Below are 23,286 nucleotides of genomic sequence, written 5' to 3' on the forward strand. Positions count from 1 at the left end.
TCAAGCTCAAAGGCTATGTGCCCTAAACAAAATCAACTTCCCAAAAACACAGGTGGGAAAAATGGTACCTAAGTATGGTTCCCAATGAGAGACAACGATAGACAGCTGTCCCTGAATGAGAACCATCCCCGGCCAAAACATAGAAATAGAAAATCATAGAAACACAAAACATAGAATGCCCCCCCCATCTCACGCCCTGACCAAACCAACATAGAGACATAAAAAGGATCTCTATTATTAGGGTGTGACAGTACCCCCCACCCCCCACCCCCCCGTGCGGACTCCGGCCGCAAAACCTAAACCTATTGGGGAGGGCCTGGGTGGGCATCTATCCGCGGCGGCGGCGGCTCAGGTGCGGGACGCAGACCCCGCTACACCGCTGGCTCACCCCACTTTGGTGGCACCTCTGGTGCGGGGACCCTCGCCGCCGACACCGGACTGGGGATCTTCGTAGCGGGCCCCGGGCTGGGGCCCCTCGTTGAGGCCGAGTTGCAAAGATAAAGCCATATCTCAGACTGGCCGATAAAAATAAAAGATTAAGATGGGCAAAAGAACACAGACACTGGACAGAGGAACTCTGCCTAGAAGGCCAGCATCCCGGAGTCGCCTCTTCACTGTTGACATTGAGACTGGTGTTTTGCGGGTACTATTTAATGAAGCTGCCAGTTGAGGACTTGTGAGGAGTCTGTTTCTCAAACTAGACACTCTAATGTACTTGTCCTCTTGCTCAGTTGTGCACCGGTGCCTCCCACTCCTCTTTCTATTCTGGTTAGTGCCAGTTTGTGCTGTTCTGTGAAGGTAGTAGTACACAGCTTTGTATGAGATCTTCAGTTTCTTGGTCATTTCTTGCATATAGTAGCCTTCATTTCTCAAAGCAAGAATCGACTGACGAGTTACAGAAGAAAGTTCTTTGTTTCTGGCCATTTTGAGCCTGTAATAGAACCCACAAATGCTGATGCTCCAAATACTCAACTAGTCTAAAGAAAGCCAGTTTTATTGCTTCTTTAATCAGCACAACAGTTTTGTGCTGATTAATTGCAAAAGGGTTTTCTAATGATCAATTAGCCTTTTACAATGATAAACTTTGATTAGCTAACACAACGTGCCATTGGAACACAGATGTGATGGTTGCTGATAATGGGACTCTGTACGCCTATGTAGATATTCCATAAAAAATCAGCCGTTTCCAGCTTCAATAGTCATTTACAACATTAACAATGTCTACACTGTATTTCTGATCAATTTCATGTTATTTTAATAGACAATCTTTTAAATTTTCTTTCAAAAACAAGGACATTTCTAAGTGACCCCAAACTTTTGAACGACAGTGTATGTGTCTGTGTGTTTGTTCATTCATATACGTGTGCCTCAAACACCTGCCAGGCCGAGTGGAGTGAAGATTTACCAAGGTACGATTAGTGGGCAGTAACAGGCAGCTCTGTTAGCAGAGACACATGACTGACAGCTCAGTGACAGACAGGGGGAGGGGGAGGAGGGAGAGGGCCAGCAGGAGACAGGGGAGACAAGGAGGGTTAAGTGTGTGTTTTAGACTTTTCCTCTGTCCGACTCTGAACATTCAAGGTTTGTGTGAGAGGCGCTGTGCAGAGCGGGCTGACAGTACCTGTCATAGAGGTCCTCCTGATAGCACTCATAGTCCAGGTCATAGTCAGATCTGCAGAGAGAGAGGGTGATAGAGAGAGGAGGGGGGGATGGAGAGAGTGAGAGAGAGAGAGGAGGGGGGATGGAGAGAGTGAGAGACACAGTGAGTTGACAGTGGCCTGACACAAAGGCTCACAGCTATCTTCACAGCTGACTGACAGAGGTGTTACTGACACACATGCACGCACGGCACACGCACGCACGCACGGCACACACACACACACACACACACACACACACACACACACACACACACACACACACACACACACACACACACACACACACACACACACGCGCGTGTGCACACACACACACACACAAATTCATCCATCCCTGTGAGAGCAGAACGTTAAGACAGGCTGATGAAAAACTGAGAGATCAAACAACATCTATCTATGATACAAGCAGCCTTTCAGATCTGTTCCTTATTAGGTGAGCTAAATATACTGTGCCATCAGAGATATTCCACTCTGTAAGCAGGCTGCTGGAATAGGGTGTACATAGTTAGAGCAGGGCTCTGGCAACTGGAAGGAATATGCTATTCATGATTTCTAGCCAGCTGGAAAAAGACATTGGAATTGTTGTGCCACAGCACCCAAGGTGGAAAATCCATAGAAATTGTCCTGTGTTATGCACCAATGACCACAGGCTGCGCACTCTATGTGCTTCTACATATTCCAGCTCATTTACTGTGAAGTTGGACTGTCAGGTGTGTGTGTGCATGCACCCACCTGTGTATGTGCCTGTGTGTGTGTGTGTTTGTGCATCTCTCTGTGTGTTTGATTAGACTCAAATTGCTCACACCTTTGCCTACAATAAATGGACAGAGTTTGCTGTAGGTTGTAGTTTATAGATTACCCTATACGGTTTGGTGTGTAGAGCAGACCAGGGCAGAGAGAGGAGTGACACTAAGCCTGATGGTAAGTAGCTCATACACTGGTGTGTAGTTAAATAGAGCTCAGCATTTCTCTGTGTGTTTAATCCCTGCCTGACCACTGATACCCCAGCCCTGAAGTCTACGCACACACACACACACACACACACACACACACACACACACACACACACACACACACACACACACACACACACACACACACACACACACACACACACACACACACACACACACACACACACACACTCCACTTATGCTTTCTGTAAAACTTTAAACCAGAGAAGAACTGTATTTAAAAGTGCCTGAAAGGTGACTCATGTACCCATACTAATTCCTATTTATTACACGTATATTAATACACTGTATAAATAGAACGATCAGCATAGCCTCTACTGAATCTAATACATGATCACCACAAGGTGAGTAGCATACAGTACCTGGGTGATACGGATGGTATCAGCATGGTTCATCATTCTCTCAAACAGATGGATCAAACCAGACACACACAGACACACAGATGCATGACATACACATGTCACACACAAAACAAACAAAATCACACCTACGTACACACAGAGATGAATGACAGACACATAACACACTCTCATCACACACACACACACACACACACCTAAAGCCCCTCTGTCCTATCTGTCTCTGCAGGGGGCTGGTGAGTCTCAGTGCTGTAATCATGCTGTTGACTCGATGGAAAGTGATGTATCAGTAAACATGTCAGGAAGTACAGCAGGAGACTAAACATAACACTTTTTCACAGCTAAAAACATACAGTACACACAGACAGATGTGTTGTACACACATACACACACACTTTCTTTTGCTCACTCTGTATGTAAATGTGATTCAGAATGTAGCAACCCTGTCTCTGAAGTGTTGAGATAGCTAGCAGTGTTGGTATAAAAATGTGTGTTTGTGTACCTGAGGTGTGTGTGAATTCCTAATGAATTCTCCTCCAGCTACCCGCAGCCAAACTGTTTCTGGTTTTCTCCCCTCGTCTGAAGACAGTTGGATTTTCTGAGCTCCATATTCTGCCATCTTCAAATAATCTGTAATAAATGTCAACATTTACATCTCATCACGCTCTTCCCCAACTGTGTTTTATGATTTAGCAGAAAGACTTATATTATTCTAAATAACGGTAGGCCTTTCATGTGAAATGGAAGATATCTATGTTTCCAGCTATCCCTATTTAACATTGTCATGACGTTGGCCTGGGGCTAGGTTTATGACAGTCATAAATACCTCTTCCATCCTTTTTCCTCTCTCTACCCTACTGATGTTACATTTGCAAAACCCTTGGTTAACATAGAGATTCTGGGAACATCAGAAGGTGGGGGGAAATGAACTATATTCTGGTAATCCGACCAATTGAACATATGTGGTGGTACTTAATGAATATGATGTCAGTTCGGTTGTCATCTGAGACATTCTCATCAATGATAAGATGACATAAACTCTACAGTGGAAAGTCTACACATCAGAGTTATCGGATTCACATGGAATTGTTGTTCAATCTAAATGTTTGAATATGAAATTATTCGTGATGGGATGACATGTGATTTTAGCTTCTGCTCAATCAGTGGCCCGCCCCTGTGAAGGGACATGGGCTATAAAACTTTTCAAACATGCCCTCCTCTCCCTTCCTATATAAAGCCTCGACGACAATATAACCTCCTGTTCCGAGGATGTGAGGACGACGGTCGGATGTCAGAATGGTTCAGATAATAACTACAGAACGAAGCCAACATCAACGTGAGCTTTGGTTGCGAATGGTATGAACTTTGAACTCTTATTCACAACAGAAGTCAAATCAAATCAAATTTTATTTGTCACATACACATGGTTAGCAGATGTTAATGCGAGTGTAGCGAAATGCTTGTGCTTCTAGTTCCGACAATGCAGTAATAACCAACAAGTAATTTAACTAACAATTCCAAAACTACTGTCTTATACACACAAGTGTAAGGGGATAAAGAATATGTACATAAAGATATATGAATGAGTGATGGTACAGAGCAGCAGAGGCAAGATACAGTAGATGGTATCGAGTACAGTATATACATATGAGATGAGTATGTAAACAAAGTGGCATAGTTAAAGTGGCTAGTGATACATGTATTACATAAAGATGCAGTAGATGATATAGAGTACAGTATATATGTATACATATGAGATTAATAATGTAAGGTATGTAAACATTATATTAGGTAGCATTGTTTAAAGTGGCTAGTGATATATTTTACATAATTTCCCATCAATTCCCATTATTAAAGTGGCTGGAGTTGAGTCAGTGTGTTGGCAGCAGCCACTCAATGTTAGTGGTTGCTGTTTAACAGTCTGATGGCCTTGAGATAGAAGCTGTTTTTCAGTCTCTCGGTCCCAGCTTTGATGCACCTGTACTGACCTCGCCTTCTGGATGATAGCGGGGTGAACAGGCAGTGGCTCGGGTGGTTGTTGTCCTTGATGATCTTTATGGCCTTCCTGTAACATCGGGTGGTGTAGGTGTCCTGGAGGGCAGGTAGTTTGCCCCTGGTGATGCGTTGTGCAGACCTCACTACCCTCTGGAGAGCCTTACGGTTGTGGGCGGAGCAGTTGCCGTACCAGGCGGTGATACAGCCCGCCAGGATGCTCTCGATTGTGCATCTGTAGAAGTTTGTGAGTGCTTTTGGTGACAAGCCAAATTTCTTCAGCCTCATGAGGTTGAAGAGGCGCTGCTGCGCCTTCTTCACGATGCTGTCTGTGTGGGTGAACCAATTCAGTTTGTCTGTGATGTGTACGCCGAGGAACTTAAAACTTACTACCCTCTCCACTACTGTTCCATCGATGTGGATAGGGGGGTGTTCCCTCTGCTGTTTCCTGAAGTCCACAATCATCTCCTTAGTTTTGTTGACGTTGAGTGTGAGGTTATTTCCCTGACACCACACTCCGAGGGCCCTCACCTCCTCCCTGTAGGCCGCCTCGTCGTTGTTGGTAATCAAGCCTACCACTGTTGTGTCGTCCGCAAACTTGATGATTGAGTTGGAGGTGTGCATGGCCACGCAGTCGTGGGTGAACAGGGAGTACAGGAGAGGGCTCAGAACGCACCCTTGTGGGGCCTCGGTGTTGAGGATCAGCGGGGTGGAGATGTTGTTGCCTACCCTCACCACCTGGGGGCGGCCCGTCAGGAAGTCCAGTACCCAGTTGCACAGGGCGGGGTCGAGACCCAGGGTCTCGAGCTTGATGACGAGCTTGGAGGGCACTATGGTGTTAAATGCCGAGCTGTCGTCGATGAACAGCATTCTCACATAGGTATTCCTCTTGTCCAGATGGGTTAGGGCAGTGTGCAGTGTGGTTGAGATTGCATCGTCTGTGGACCTATTTGGGTGGTAAGCAAATTGGAGTGGGTCTAGGGTGTCAGGTAGGGTGGAGGTGATATGGTCCTTGACTAGTCTCTCAAAGCACTTCATGATGACGGAAGTGAGTGCTACGGGGCGGTAGTCGTTTAGCTCAGTTACCTTAGCTTTCTTGGGAACAGGAACAATGGTGGCCCTCTTGAAGCATGTGGGAACAGCAGACTAAGATAGGGATTGATTGAATATGTCCGTAAACACACCAGCCAGCTGGTCTGATCCTCAACACCGGGGCCCCACAAGGGTGCGTTCTGAGCCCTCTCCTGTACTCCCTGTTCACCCATGACTGCGTGGCCACGCACACCTCCAGTGTGTTCACGCCCAATTTTTCAGTTTTTGATTTGTTAAAAAAGTTTGAAATATCCAATAATTGTCGTTCCACTTCATGATTGTGTCCCACTTGTTGTTGATTCTTTACAAACATATACAGTTCTGTATCTTTGTTTTTGAAGCCTGAAATGTGGCAAAAGGTCGCAAAGTTCAAGTGGGCCGAATACTTTCGCAAGGCTCTGTATCCCAGTCCACGTGATGGAAGCAGTCTTGGAGTGTGGAATCAGCTTGGTCGGACCAGCGTTGGACAGACCTCAACGTGGGAGCTTCTTGTTTTAGTTTCTGTCTGTAGGCAGGGATCAACAAAATGGAGTCGTGGTCTGCTTTTCCAAAAGGAGGGCGGGGCAGGACCTTATATGCGTCGCGGAAGTTAGAATAACAATGATCCAAGGTTTTGCCAGCCCTGGTTGCGCAATCGATATGCTGATACAATTTAGGGAGTCTTGTTTTCAGATTAGCCTTGTTAAAATCCCCAGCTACAATGAATGCAGCCTCAGGATGTATGGATTCCAGTTTGCAAAGAGTCAAAAAAAGTTCGTTCAGAGCCATCGATGTGTCTGCTTGGGGGGGAATATATACGGCTGTGATTATAATCGAAGAGAATGCGGTCGACATTTGATTGTGAGGAATTCTAAATCAGGTGAACAGAAGGATTTGAGTTCCTGTATGTTTCTGTGATCACATCACGTTTCGTTAGCCATAAGGCATACGCCCCCGCCCCTCTTCTTACCAGAAAGATGTTTGTTTCTGTCGGCGCGATGCGTGGAGAAACCAACTGACTGCACCGACTCTGATAGCGTCTCTCCAGTGAGCCATGTTTCCGTGAAGCAAAGAACGTTACAGTCTCTGATGTCCCTCTGGAATGCTCGGATTTCATCAACCTTGTTGTCAAGAGACTGGACATTGGCGAGAAGAATGCTAGGGAGTGGTGCACGATGTGCCCGTCTCCGGAGTCTGACCAGAAGACCGCCTCGTTTCCCTCTTTTACGGAGTCGTTTTTTTGGGTCGCCGGCTGGGATCCATTCCGTGTCCTGGGTGAAAGGCAGAACACAGGATCCGCTTCGCGAAAGTCATATTCTTGGTCGTACTGATGGTGAGTTGACACTGCTCTTATATTCAGTAGTTCTTCTCGACTGTGTGTAATGAAACCTAAGATGACCTGGGGTACTAATGTAATAAATAACACGTAAAAAAAACAAAAAACTGCATAGTTTCCTAGGAACGCGAAGCGAGGCGGCCATCTCTGTCGGCGCCGGAAGTTACCACTGTATGTGTAACAAGTGATACCTCCTAGCCGATGAGTTAGCAACAGCCGTTGCAAACGAGGGTTAGGAAGGAACAGACAGAGTATTCCGTCTATCACACAACGACGTTACTACAATGTATCCAATTGACAAGCAGCTCAGGGTAAATATTTATTGCATTTTTCTTTTCCAAATGGCCGGTAATTTAGAATGCATAAGATACTGTATTTATGATAGCGCAGCTTCGCCCTTTGTTCCTCAGTCTTCCCGCTCTTTCACTCAAAACTAGCCCTTATCTTTTGTGTAACACGCTGTCATATCTGTTCCGCCTGCTAGGGACGTTTTCCTTTATGACGTAATTTGTAATCAAGTTATGATTTAATTATGTGTATGTGTAATTCTGTGTGATTAGTTAGGTATTTAGTAAATAAATAATTAAACCCAATTTTGTATTGCTGATTCAACTTGTTAGCCAGGGTTCGTGCAGATAACCAAGAATTTACAACTTTCAGATGAGACTGAATTAAGATGACGATTAATATTGACTGCTATTGATGTAAAATATTACTAGGTCTTTAAGAGTTTATTCGGAAGATAACAGCTCTATAAATATTCTTTCGTGGTGCCCTGACTCTCTAGTTAATTACATTTACATGATTAGCTCAATCAGGTAATATCAATTACGGAGAAATTATTTTATAGAATAGCATGTCATATCACTTGATCCGGCATAGCCAAAGACACGACAACATGATGGAAACTCAATCCCCTGCAGGGGAGCACAGTCTGGTTGAAGGTTTCTTTCCATGTCCAAATGTGTGTGTGGGTCTGCACAGTCCAGGGTTGGCTGTGTGGATTAGGGTTTATGTGCGTTGTACTACTGAACCAAAACAAAACCACTCTACTTAGCCAGTTCAAAGACCCTGACAAAACCGTTCTACTTAGCCACCATTGAAACTGAACTCAAACAGAACCTTTTCACTCAGTCTGCTAATAGGACCCACCTGAACACAACACAACCTCTCAACCTCTACCCGCAGATTCCCTGTACTCAGCAGAACACCATGAGCTAACAGATCTGGCGACCAACAGAAGTTCTGTGCTCAGGCAGGGAGGAGAGACGGCGTGAGCAATCGGGAGAGAGAACAGCGCCACGGGCCCCGGCACAGATGAGGGGCTCTGTGTCCTAATGGGGAACTCGAGCGGAAGAAAATAACAACTATTTGCCAAACTCTCACAGCAGGAAAACTAAGACAGACTGACTCACTCTAACTCTCTTTCTCCCTCTTTTTCGCTATCATTTTCTCTCCCTGCAGCAATGTTCTAGTTGGTAATCTGTGTCATTTAGCACTGGGAGGAGAGAGAGAGAGTCAGGACAGAAAACAATTTCCATTTCTTCTTCCATTATCCAAGCCATCTTCTGTTATTAGAGTGGCTAAACTCTTCAACCAAGTCTGAGACAAACAGACAGACATGTCAGGTAATTAGTGCCTTTCTGCAGTTTGAAAACATAGGAGACCACATAGTGCATTACAGTATCATCATCCTTTTAGCCGAGCACTCCGGAGAGGCATTGTGATTGCAACACCACCTGCCTGGTGAAAAGACAGATTCCCTGCTCCAGAATGGTCACCATGACCAAAATGACTGCTGTGAGACCATAAATCAGTGGTATTCTCCTAGTGGGCTCACGGGGGAACTTCAATGGGGTAGCCAGTTTTTTATATATTTTTTAATGCAATGAATTGAAGGTTATTTGTTGATGTAAAATTTTAAATGTACCAATTTTAAGGTTTTAATGTTTAAGGTTAGCTTTGGCGTGGGGTGGGTTCACAAGGCATTTTGGGGGGGGAAATGGGGTCCCCAGAAATTCTGGCTGAAAAATGGGGTCCCCGCTGAACCATAATGTTGAGCGATTAGTGCTTTTTGAGGTCGGTTTGGTTTTGTTTCGATTCTATGAAGAAGAAAAAAAATCACAGTTTTTGATTTAGTTTTCAAAAGATATATTTTTTCATTAATTGCACTATGCGTTATGTGGGTTGAATGCTGTAACAATAGATAATAAAACAAGTCCCATGATGGTAGTGAGGGCCAATTACTGCTTATCACTTATTAACCATCATTTATTCACATTACTTTAATAAAATATTTCAGTTGTGCATATTACTTTTGCTTTATTTGATGACTTTATTATTTAATTCCAAGTCATCCTCTCATCTCCATAGAGCTGCTGCCTATGCTGTCTGACAAAAGCACTATTTTGGAGTTTTTCAAAGTAAATAAGGCATACTTTTATGACTGCTGAATACCAGCTATCACTCACTTATATTATATATATATATTATATATATTATTATATTTTCAGAAAGAGATACCTAGCAAAATGTTGGTTAATTGCTCAGCACTACTCATCCAGCAACACAACCAACTGGAGTAAACCAATCACGCTCTGGATTGTCTCTATAATGACATAATGGTCTCTGGAATGGAAGCTTTGTTGCACTGACAAAGTCCTTTCTGAAAAGTATTATTTATTTCATATGTGATTCTTGTTCATGTAAAAATGTAAAAAAATGTCAACCCTGTTATGTGAACTGAACTCTTGTTTTAATACTGTATGATGAAACTATTCCTTTCTAAATAAGTTAATCAAAAGAAACATTGAACATCTAATAGTCAAATCCTAGTTTAAAAGCAAGTGAGCTGGTTCCACTCTTTTTGGACATTTTTGGGTGTTTTGTGAAAACTGAGTGTGCTGAGCATAACACGTCAACCCTGTTACACATACAGTGGTGACCCATCATTCAGGGCAGGTGGGGCTGTTTTGAGCCCCACATATTTAGCACACAAAAAACGTGTCACATATTAGTTTGCCAACAATGCAGCATCAAAAAATATATAATTTAGTTAATAAAGCCGCAAAACAAACATGGTCTCTTTTTTGTTTTCTTGAGTGAGGCAGCTCTAAAATGCAGGTGTTTCAGCCTAGCTCAGTGCTTTCTGTGGTGGTGGGGCAAGCCAACAGAAAATACAGAGCATTGCGCCGTGATTGGCTCAGTGTTCTGTCACTCATGGAGATTCGACGTCACCACCAAGTCTAAAGGGAGAGCTCGCCCATCCAAGAAGGCTCAAGGTCATTGGCCACAGATAAAATGACGTCAAATCACATTATATCTACAGTGGCTTTGATTGGACTGATCTTAGCTAGCAGTCATCATCATCATGAACCAATCGACAAACTACTGCCAAATCCTTTTTAATCCTTGTCAATCCTTGTCATATGAAGATGAATAATGAAGAGAAATTATAGATACAACGTATCGGTGCTCATCGGCCATTGGACATAAACATTACACAACAAGTTGGAAATCGCTAATTCAACAATAAGTGGTTTGGAAGGAATCAGTGGCTAACTGCAATTATTGCAAAACAATCATTAGCCTGCTATTCAGTGGAGTGGCTGTGTGGTCCCAAGTCTAAGATTAAGGGTCTCTTTTCCAAGTTCAACAGCAACACAACCACCTTGAGTAAACCAATCACACACTGGTTCTCTTTAATGACATAATGGTCTCTGAGTTTGTGAGTGGAAACATGGGCGAAAGAGAAAGAGAGGAAGCTCAGTGAAGGGGCTGTTGTCAGTGTGCTCCCTCTCCAGCCTCTAGTTATGGCACACACCTGTCACCATCGTTACGCGCATCTACGCATAATGACACTCACCTGGACTCCATCACCTCCTTGATTTACCTGCCCTTTATATGTCACTCCCTCTGTCATGTTGGCGCGCTGTTCGTGTTTCTTGTTGGGTTTGTTTATTTATTAAATGTATTTATGTCCTGAACTTGCTTCCCGACTCTCATTGTTCTGTACATCGTTCCAGCTGTGTGTGTGTTAAAAGGCAGTGCAGGGTCACTAAAGGCTGATTCATTTATTTTCATTATTTCTTGAGTGCCCTGGCAATCCATTAGACATGGCTAGCTACAAATCATCTCCCCTTGCTGGTCGCATAGCATGTGTGTGTGCGTGCAGATGTGGAAGGTGGCGGTGTTGTCTGTGGTAAGCATTGAGACTTCCCCCCTATTGACACACAGCATATACTCACACATACCTACACAATACAAATGCTTCAGGGTTAATGTTCGTATGTCGTTACAGTGCCGATGCTGTTCCTGTCCTGTTTAATGTCTGTGCTATATTAAATGTTGACTCCCTGTACCTGCTTCTCATCTCCAGCATCGGTCCTTACAGTTGCATGAAATGATTTGTTTTAACATGGTGAAACTATTCCTAAAAAAAAATCAAAAGAAACATTGAACATCTAATAGTCAAATCCTATTGTAAAATCAGGTGAGCTGGTTCTACTCTTTTTGGCCATTTTCTGGTGTTATGTGGTGGAAAACTGAGTGTGTCGAGCATAACACGTCAACCCTGTTACCCATAGACAGGCTAGAAATGTTTTAACAATTTCATTTGTAATTGTGACACAAATTTACCCCCACCAAGTGACACTACCCAAAAGGGACTAATTTCTTAGAACTTCCACTGTTTGCTCTCTTCCTCCCACCTTCCACCTCTCCCTCCCACCTTCCACCTCTTTCTCCCACCTTCCACCTCTCCCTCCCACCTTCTACCTCTCCCTCCCACCCTCCTTCCACCCCCCCACCTTCTACCACCTCCTCCCTCTCTCTTTCAACCTCCTCCCCCCTCCCTCTCCTTCCACTCCCCCCCCACCTTCAACCTCCTCCTCCCCCCCCCACCTTCCACCTCTTCCTCCCTCTCTCTTTCAACCTCCTCCTCCCTCCCTCTCTCCTTCCACCCCCCCCCCCACCTTCAACCTCCTCCTCCCTCCCCCTCCTTCCACCTCCTCCTTCCACTTCTCCCTCCCTCACCCCCTCCCTCCCTCCTTCCACTTCCTTCCCCTTTTCTCATTCCCACTCTCCCCTCCCTTCCTGGTGTATTAGTTGTGAAGTGCTGTCTCCGTCCCTCTCGTCCCGGAGGCCCTAGTAGGCAGGTATCAGGTGATTTATGTTCTGATAAAGTTCCCACTCCGACCTGAGCCGTGCTGTGCTGGTGTAAATCATATCAGTCTAATGCAGGGGAATGAAACTAGCCTCTTAAACACAGGGGAGGAGCATCAGCCCTGAGTTATGACTGTCCACGGTCAGAGAGTTGTACAATCATGCTCACACTCAACTCTTACAAGAGAACGTCCAGAGAGCCCAGTCCAAGTCTCTAGTCTGACACAGAAAGGAGAGTGTGATAGAGGAATGGAACACTCTGAAACCTTAACTCATGTGTATTTTACTGAGCTTGTAGCTCCTCACTGCTCTCTGCCAGCTCCACACTTCTCTTTGATATACTGAGCCTTTCCTGCTGGCTGTGCAGGACATTTCCGCTTCTTGCTACTAACGTGGATGTAGTGGAGTCAAGAGACATCAATCTCACTGCCGTGGCTTGTCCAGTGCTGTACAGGCAGGCTAGGTTATAGAGTTGGGGGAAACACTACAGCTGGCTGTTTAAGGGGGGAAAAACTACATTCACATGTTTCTCAGAGTAGAACGGTGGTCAAGGCAGCTCAGAGTAGAAGGGTGGTCAAGACATTTCAGTGCCAATCCAGAAGGTGGGGGTGGGGGGGGGTGGAGAGAGGGATATGAAGAAGGGAGAGGTGGGTGATGCCCTTGTTGACTGTTTCGGTGTGACTTTTTACCTGAGTACTACCTCAGAGACCAGGAAGAGTGTTCTCTTACACCCCCCCCCCCCCATGTCTCTGTCTCTCCACTGAGGCTGTGTTTAGAGGGCTATTAAAGAAAAGTGCTGACCGCTCCTGCGTTGATAAACGAGGGATTTAGTAGGGCTCCTCTGTGCTCTGGCTGGGGCACAACTATCTGTACTGTACACTCTGAGATTAGACTGTGCACAGCAGGGGGCAGAGTATCATGCAGTGTCAAACACAGTGAAGCACAGTACACACAGTGAAGCACAGTACACACAGTGAAGCACAGTACACTGACATGTTTGCCCTGTATACAGTTTAGTACTGAACACAGTCCAAGTGGGTGCATTCTATAGGCTCCTACACAGAATATATGAGATCAGAATTTTAAACACCCACAGTGTTCCATTTAACACTTTCTTAGTGTGTATATGTAACCCACCAAAATAGTTTTAAAGTAACACTTTTCAGAGTGTTGATAAACTAACACCCCGAGGGTGTTCGATCCCTAACACCACGGGTGTTGCAAATTCCAACTGAAATTAACACTTTATAAGAGCTGATTCTAACATCTGTGGTTATGCCTTATTGGTATAATAATTTCCCAGGCTGCCTATTAAGTGAATTTTCTAGGGACCAGTACCACCCATGACAGTGTTTGAAAGTGACAGAGACATTATTTTAGCATTTGATGGCTTTCAGTCCTGTAGCCTTCACCAGGTGAGTGCCTAAGTTAATATTTTATCATAAAAATGTCATTATTCATGAGAATACATTACTTTTTTTGACAATATCATACTTTGACAGCCTAGTTTTACCCTAACACAGTGATCTGAAACTGCTGGTTTGCAGGCCACATTGGCAAGTTATATTATGCTGTGTAATTCACAGTGCCTTCAGAAAGTGCTTCTACAAAGTATTGACTCAGGGGTGTGAATACCTATGTAAATTAGATATTTCTGTATTTAATTTTGGAAAAACAATCTCTCACTTTGTCATTATGGGGTATTGTGTGTAGATGGATGATTCAAAAAAGGCTGTAACACAACAAAATGTGGAATAAGACAAGGGGTATGAACACTTTCTGAAGGCACTGTAATTCCTATTGAAATCCAGCCAGTTCAGATATCCAACAATTGGAACTTTTAATCACCCACAATCTGCCATTAGAATGACTGCCAAGGAAGATTCTTAAATTAGACTATGTCGTGTCTTTGGCTCTGCCGGATTAATTGCTATGACATGCTATTCTATAAAATACTTTCTCCGCAATTAATATCACCTGATTGAGCTAATCAGGTAAATGTAATTAACTAGAGAGTCGGGCACCACGAAATAATATTTATAGAGCTGTTATCTTCCGAATAAACTCTTAAAGATTTAGCAATATTTTACATCAATAGCAGTCAACATTAATCGTCATCTTACTTCAGTCTCATATTCTGAAAGTTGTAAATTCTTGGTTATCTGCAAGAATCCTGGCTAACAAGTTGAATCAGCAATACAAAATTGGGTTTAATTATTTATTTACTAAATACCTAACTAATCACACAGAATAATAAACACAAAGAATTAATTATACCGGCATAATTCTTTACGTCATAGGAAACGTCCCTAGCGGGCGGAACAGATATGACAGCTTGTTACACAAAGGGAAAGGGGCGGGGTTTGAGTGAAAGAGCAGGACACTGGAACAGAGGCGAAGCTGTGCTATCGTAAATACAGTATCTTATGCATTCTGAATTACCGCCCATTTGGAAAAGGAAAATGCAATAAATATTTACTCTGAGCTGAGCTTCAGTAAGTTGGTGGTAGATGGGAGACTGTTGCCAAACCGAGTCCTCTGTCCTTTGAAGAATGTCTCTGGTGTTCACTTGGGTACGTTGTAGTCACGTCGTTGTGTGGTAGATGGGATACTCTGTCTGTTCCTTCCTAACCTGCGTTTACAGCTGCGGTCGCTAACTCAACGGCTGACTGATTGAGCAGCCCTATTTTATGAAATTCCAAATCTCACATTTCAGAAGCTAAAATCACATTTCATCCCATCACAAATAATTTCAAATTCAAACATTTAAATTGAACAACAATTCCATGTGAGTCTGATAACTCTGATGTATAGACTTTCCACTGTAGAGTTTGTCATCTTATCATTGATGAGAATGTCTCAGATGACAACCGAACTGACATCATATTCATTAAGTACCACCGCATATGTTCAATTGCTCGGATTACCAGAATATAGTTCATTCCCCCCCACATTCTGATGTTCCCAGAATCTCTATGTTAACCAAGGGTTTTGCAACTACCTAAACTATCGAAACTGGAAGAACCATCTCAATAACGGGTGAAATAAGTCCAACCACTTACAGATTGGAAAAGTTTATAAAAATGTATATTATTTATGTTTGTGTAGTATAAGATCATTGATGTTCATGCAGAAACATTGATGTTAAGACAAAATATTTTTAAAAATCTATCTGCAACAAAGCATGCTGGGAATTAAGATAATGAGGCCCTTCCAATGTCTTTTTCACTCTGGGAGAGTTAACGGAAATGAAGTAAACACATTCAAGTAACGTGGTGTTGATTCTACTGTGATTCAAATAACGCTTCATTTATTCACTGCAGGTGGTTTCAATTTCAATCCCACTGGTGTTAACCTCACTAGAATCAACACCCTCATATATAACCCTCACAACACTTTTGACCACTTTTTTAAAAACCAAGATTTTTTAACACCCACACATTTTCTGTGTATGATAAAAGACTAATTTAGCACAGTGAGAGCTATACGGAGTTGGGCTCAAAGATAAGAGCTCTCCACTCTGTTTGTTTCTCCCTAACCTTCTCTCTCCAACACCGCCCCCCATCCACAAATCTCCCCTCTCTTATCCCTTCTCTATGATCTCCTCTCAATCCTCCTCTTTCCTATTCTCTCCCTACTTTTCCCTCTCCTATCTCCCTTTCATTCCGTCCCCCTCTCCTCTGCTCCTGTCCTCTCCCCAAGTATGGTCCCTGCAGCATATCTATCTGTGGGACAGGCCTAATGGACTCTAGTTGGATTAGCAGAACATTTAATAGAGTCAAACTATTTCACACTGACTCATCTGATAATCTGTTGATTCTAGCCAGAGACTCCAGGCAAACAGACAGATACACATAGAGACAGACAGCTGCAGAGATACAGCAAACATGAAGGGGAGGGCATTTCCGCATCATCAGCCACAGTAGGAGGACTACGTTGTTGTTTTGCTGCTGTGGCCTTTCCAACTTTGCACCATGTGCCCAAGAATGGTCCCTCGTAAGCCCCTGATCCCCCACTGTGAGCCCTGGGAAAGAGGCCGGCCCAGGCTGGTAGTGCTCTGTGTGGTGCTGGCTGTGCACCCTGCCCAGCACTATTATTATCAGTACCATGCTGCAACTAAACTAAGCATGCAGCTGCAGAGCTATACAAGGCAAGGTGTTTTCAGTCTGAGCTTTCTGTGAAATTCTCTCCTTTTTGTCATGCTCTCCATTTTTCTCCCTCTTTACAACTCAATGTTTTTCTCTAAACTCTACCACTTTCTCCCCCACCCCACCTCATATGCCCCTTTCTCTCGGCTTTCCTCCAATCTCTGTTTTCATCGTTCTATCTCTATATCTCTCTTATTTTGCCATTTCAGAGAAAAAGCATAAAGGAATCCATGCGCTGCCAGTGCAGCTTACAATTTCTCCTGCCTTCTTTCAGATGGTATATCTGCCCCTGGCACACTCTCTCTATCAGTCATATCCTCAGCCTCTATCCATCTCCATCATCTCATCCAACACCATACATCAAACCACAAGGGAAATGGACTGATAATGGTAAGAGAGAAAAACCTCCCAGAGAGGCTCTGTATCTCATATAGTCATCATAGTAATATGCACTGTCTCTCTCACTGAGTCTCTCTCACAGTCTCTCTCACAGAGTCTCTCTCACTGAGTCTCTCTCACTAAGTCTCTCTCACGGAGTCTTTCTCTAACGTAGACAGAAAGATGAACATCAGTGGGCACTGTGCATGCTAAGGGATAAAGAATTCCCCCTTAAATACTACACTAACCTCAATGCTTCTGTCTGACTGTGTCTGAGTTGCAGAGTGACTTGCCTACTACTGTACTTACTAAAACTGTACTAATCATACTAAATAGTGTTTAGAATGTACTGTTTAGTAAAAATATATGTAGTAAGCAACAAATATCAACTTACTAAATTAATCTATACTGAGAATGTGTATTCTAATGTACAATTACATTGTTTTATCGCCAAATGTTCATTTTGGTACAGCCACTCCCCTTACCTGATCATCAGCTGTTGTCAAACACACGTGGGTCTGAAAAGACGATTCTCTTCCTACATTACATGCAGGCAATTCATTCTAGATACAAACCTGAAAGGAGTATGGCATCCAGGTATTTAAAGCATATTCAATTGAAATGTGACAAACACCGAATCACCCTACTATTTAGAATGCAAGTACGGTTTGTGGACACAACCCAAGAGATGTCCCTGCTCAAAGCGAACATAAATGTCCCCTCTTTAGGAAATAATTAGATATTTATTTCAATGAGGGATGAAATAGAATGAAGGATGAAATGGATAAAAGGAGATGGAACTAAACATGCTGCTGGAGAAAGGCTGGTACATTATGTGAACTAAACATGCTGCTGGAGAAAGGCTGGTACATTATGTAAACTAAACATGCTGCTGGAGAAAGGCTGGTACATTATGTAAACTAAACATGCTGCTGGAGAAAGGCTGGTACATTATGTAAACTAAACATGCTGCTGGAGAAATTACATTATGTAAAGTAAACATGCTGCTGGAGAAAGGCTGGTACATTATGTGAACTAAACATGCTGCTGGAGAAAGGCTGGTACATTATGTGAACTAAACATGCTGCTGGAGAAAGGCTGGTACATTATGTAAACTAAACATGCTGCTGGAGAAAGGCTGGTACATTATGTGAACTAAACATGCTGCTGGAGAAAGGCTGGTACATTATGTGAGAAAGGCTGGAGAAAGGCTGGTACATTATGTGAACCTTACATGCTGCTGCTGGTGGAGTAAACTAAAATGCTGCTGGTACATTATGTGAACTAAACACAAAAGAAAGAAGGAAGGAAAGAAAGAAAAAAAAAGGAGAAAAAACTAAATACTGAAAATGAAATACTGGTAGCTACAGGTCAGTATGACCCAGACATAGGTGGAGAGGCGTGGGTGGAGGAGGAGGGAAAGAGCAGTGAGGCAAAGGATTTCAGACACACTCTGGGGAGACCCTCTGGACGAGGCTAATCTACTCTCTCCCTCATTCAATCACTCTCACTCCTGCTCTCATCTTCTCTCCTTTACTCTCTCTCATCCCTCCCTCCTCCAGACACACATTTTCCCACCATATTGAGGAGAACAGTCAGAGACACAGCACGTCTACAATTCTAGACATTGGGTCCCGAGAGAGACATAACCTTAAATCTTTCAATCTATCCGTCTGAGCCACTCCCAGTGAGAGAGGCACTACTTAAACAAACAGCTATCAGCAATGGAACCTCCTCTACAGAGCCTAATCAATAACACGCCACAATGTTTTTATTTATTTAACCTTTGTTTAACTAGACAAGTCAGTTAAGAAGAAATACTTATTTACAATGACGGCCTACCCCAGCCAAATCCTAACCCGGAAGACTTACTGGGCCAATTGTGCGCTGCCCTATGGGACTCCCAATCATGGCCGGTTGTGAGACAGCCTGGAATTGAACCAGGGTCTGTAATGACACCTCTAGCACTGAGATTTTTTTATTTTGACCATTATTTAACTAGGCAAGTCAGTTAAGAACAAATTTTTATTTTCAATGACGGCCTAGGAACAGTGGGTTAACTGCCTGTTCAGGGGCAGAACGACAGATTTGTACCTTGTCACCTTGGGGATTTGAACTTGCAACCTTCCGGTCACTAGTCCAACGCTCTAACCACTAGGCTACCCTGCCTTAGACGGCCACCCTGCCTTAGACGGCCACCCTGCCTTAGACGGCCACCCTGCCTTAGACGGCCACCCCGCCTTAGACGGCCACCCTGCCTTAGACGGCCACCCTGCCTTAGACGGCCACCCTGCCTTAGACGGCCACCCCGCCTTAGACGGCCACCCCGCCTTAGACGGCCACCCCGCCTTAGACGGCCACCCCGCCTTAGACGGCCACCCCGCCTTAGACGGCCACCCGCCTTAGACGGCCACCCCGCCTTAGACGGCCACCCTGCCTTAGACCGCTGCGCCACTTGGGAGCCATGTAATCTAGTGCTCAACATCCATTACTGACCGACCCACTGGTCAGCAGCAGAGGGACATAGGGTGGTCTGGCTGGCTGCTGAACATCGGCTCTGGACGATCACAGCAGCATCTTCTAGTACATGGTGCAAATCTCCCTGTTACATCAGTGCATGATTGATGCAAAAGACTGAGACACGGATATGGATCTGAGGAGATGATTTGTCCCTGAGAGAGAAAGGGAGAGCACCACAAGAGGCAAGTGATGTATTAATTCAGGATAAATGCAGTATTCATCATTAGCTACTCAGAGCCAGACTGAGTGAATGAAATGAAACCTCAAGGCACCCTGTGTCTGCTGCTCTGTACTGAGTAGGCCTGACTGATGCCCCTTCACAGTTTGTCTAGAAGAGCACAACTAAAAGAGAAGTTAAAGAGGTTGATAGAGATGAATGGGAGCGTGCTGTATTGATAAGGCATTGGAGCTAGAGTAAACGCTGGGACTGGAGCAGCACAGATAGGGCCGACAGCTGTGCACTGGAACACAGGAGACTAGGACAGAAAGACAGACAGAACACATAGGAACAAAGGAAAGAGTTTAGGATAAAAGATTGTCTGTAGGGTTTTGGTCTTAAACATAGAATACAGTTAAGCAAGCATGGACACATGACACACCTACGCACACGCAACCCCCTGGGGGTTATTGCTGTTTCCTGAGAATGAGCTGACAAACCAACTGAGATTGACCATCCAGTGTGGTGTGGGTGTGTGTTTGTGCAGACAGTCAGATTGTCCACTCTCTCTGTCTGAGTATTGATGGTTAACAGTGGGAGACCCTGCCCCCTGCTCCTCTGACATTCACCTGCTACTATCTCACCAGTCACTCCCTGTTCACTGCTGTGTTCTACTGTGTTGTGAGGGAGCAGGACTATTACTGCTCATGCATCCTTATTTCCACATAAAACCAACCACTGGTGTGCGTGGCCAAAGGGCTCTATTTTCATGTAATCAAACAAATGTAAATGCCTAGAGTTTGCTAAACGGGATTGGCACTTGGAACCGGTGCTATGGTCAGACGACATAAAAATACATCTCTTTGGCCATGTACACCAGTATCTACTGTAAAATATGGCGGTTCATCTTTGATGTTATGGGACTATTTTGCTTCCACTGGTCCTGGGGCCCTTGTTAAGGTCAACGGTATCATGAACTTTACCAAGTAAAATCAACATTTTACAATGGCCATCTCAGTCTCCGGACATGAACCCCATTGAAAACCTGTGGTTTGAACTGGCAATCCATAAGAGCAAAGGATATGAAGGCTGTGTAAAGATTCTGTATGGAGGAATGGTCTAAGATCCCTCCCAATGTGTTCTCCAATCTCATACAACAGTATCGTTATCCCCGCAAGGTGAGGTATTGAAAGGTATTGGAACAGGGGTGCCAATCATTTTGACCCTTATCTTTTTGAGGAAAAAACATATTACTTGTTAGACAAAATCTCTTCCTCTGAGCAATTGTATTAGAATAAAATACGATTTGTGAGATATCAATGTAACAAATGCTTTTTACAGAGGTAAAATATTAAGAGAACGGAGTAATAGAAAAAGAAAACAGGAGATGAGGAAGAGAGGAGAACATAAGAGAAGAAAAGAGAGAAACAATTAAATCAAAAGGAGAGAAGAAGAGGGAACAAGAGGTCCAAATGACTCCCTCCATAGTGTGTATCAAAGCAGTAGTGTGGTCCAGTGTATGACAGTATATTTTAGAGAGAGAGAACGAATGCTGGGCAACAACAGCTCTGGCATGTTTAAACAACAGATTAGCATTAATCTGCCTTTCAAATCAGCCCAGGTTACAGGTGTTTACTGTGATTACCAACCAAACGCTATTATTATAATTACTCACTTAGGCTCCTGGCAGAGAGAGAGAGACAGAGGGGGAGAGAGAGGAAGAGAAAGAGAGTGGGGGGGGGGATATATGCATACCATCCTGCCTTTTCCTGGTGGAAACACCTGCAGGTAATCAGATTAAATGATAGATTGAACGAATCTCTTTGTGAAACAGGAGAGAACGACAGGAGGCTGCAAACAAGAGGGTGCTTTACTCTAAACACTTGCAACAAAGGAAGTACATCTTAAGGCATGTGTGTGTGTGTGTGTGTGTGTGTTTGTATCAGAGACATTCCTCTTTTGGTTTTTCACAGACTAGATTCATCTTTCTGGAGGCGGAGGGCCGTTTGGTGTGGGATGGGCCAGTATAGACTGCATGGCTAGAGACCATCTGGACATCTGCAGACAGAACCCACAACATCCTCGGGCTAACTTTGAGCTAAATTTCATCTAACTTTGGCAAAGAATCCAATATTTTTTGCTCATTGCCACAGAAGAGGGACAGTTAAATCTGGAGAGCGAATGAGGGACCAGTTATAGTCTCTTTGTTGATGTCTTTATTCAAAGAAGGAGAGCTTTGTGGCCACTCAGAGCTTCGGTACCCTCTTCCACTGAGAGAGAAAGTGGAATGATTACTGTATTTGACAATGATAAAGCCCCAGATTCATCTCACTAAAACACCCCCTATGTCTGGAAGAGGAGCACAGTCTACAACATCTCTGACTGCTTGTCTGTCCTAAACAATGTACCTAAGATGGCATCCTAAAGGTCTTTGTTCCCGAGAACCCCCCCCCACAACCCACCTCTCTCTCCAAACCACCACTTTCTCAGTCCAAAACCATCATACATTCAACTGACTTTTAATAATCAGGTATAGTATGACCCCGCTGTAACCATGGTGACGCATGACCCTCATAATTTCCAGCGAAGATTATGAGTGTGTGTGTGTGTGTGAGCCTCCTCTCCAGTCCTAGTCACCGCTTTGTCCCTTTATGGTCTGTCTGAGCCCAGGAACAAGGGACAGAACAGTAATTGGACATTTCAAAGATGAACAGCATTCATTAGGATGGTTAGTGTTAATTAGGAGCATTAGACAGTAGTAAGGTGACGAGTGACAGTGGGGGTGGCAGTGGAGGGTGTGTGTGTGTGTGTGTGTGTGTGTCCTTCCCCCCACCACATCTCTGTCTCTAGCAGAGGATACTGTTCAGGGAATTCAGGATGTTCTCTGTTAGAGATACCTTAAAATGTCACTGTAAAAGTAAAAACGCTAAATTAAAAGGTTGTCAGAAACTGCCGTCTGTAATTAATCCAACTAGCCCTTTTAATATGGCATACCCAGACAAAGGAGAGTTTAGCTTTTTCATGTCACTCTAAATTGTTCTCAAATGATCTAGCAACCCTCGTCTATGACCTACAACTACAAGTCAAAAATATGAAAGCACTACTTGAAATGTGAAAAACTCTTCCTAACTTGACTTACTAACCACACACAGAATGAAAACTGTGAACTGCTGAGGGTGAGAGCCCCTCTGTGAACCCCTCTACACAGGACACATCCTATTTAAGACAGAAACCAGCCCGGCTCCTTCCGTTCCTGACCATTTAAGAAGGACAGTAAAGCATCAGCTCAACACTAGAGGAGAGAAAGGGGAAAAACATCTAGGGCAAATAATAAGCTGTCAATCAGAGCAACCTCGGGAGAGCTGTCAGGGGTTTAGCTGTCTCACACTGCAGTCTGAGATCCTCACAGGAGGAGACATCCACCTGGGCTAAGAGCTCCCCAAAACGTATTGACACTCTCTCTCTCTCTCTCTCTAATTTAATTTCAGGGGCTTTATTGGCCTGGGAAACATATGTTTACATTTCCT

At 43.9% G+C, this 23,286-nt stretch overlaps 1 protein-coding gene across 1 annotated transcript in view; it reads right to left on the reverse strand.

Annotated features, from left to right (window-relative positions):
* The window catches only part of LOC135558616 (RNA-binding Raly-like protein), a 70,199-nt gene that overhangs the window by 12,367 nt on the left and 34,546 nt on the right, over nt 1–23,286 (reverse strand). The window contains exon 3 of the mRNA XM_064992559.1: nt 1,622–1,672. Within this exon, the coding sequence (XP_064848631.1) occupies nt 1,622–1,672 (51 nt within the window). The remainder of the gene's footprint in view (nt 1–1,621; nt 1,673–23,286) is intronic.

The sequence above is a fragment of the Oncorhynchus masou genome, chromosome 2 (genome assembly GCF_036934945.1).
Source record: "Oncorhynchus masou masou isolate Uvic2021 chromosome 2, UVic_Omas_1.1, whole genome shotgun sequence".
NCBI classification, from domain to species: Eukaryota; Metazoa; Chordata; class Actinopteri; order Salmoniformes; family Salmonidae; genus Oncorhynchus; species Oncorhynchus masou.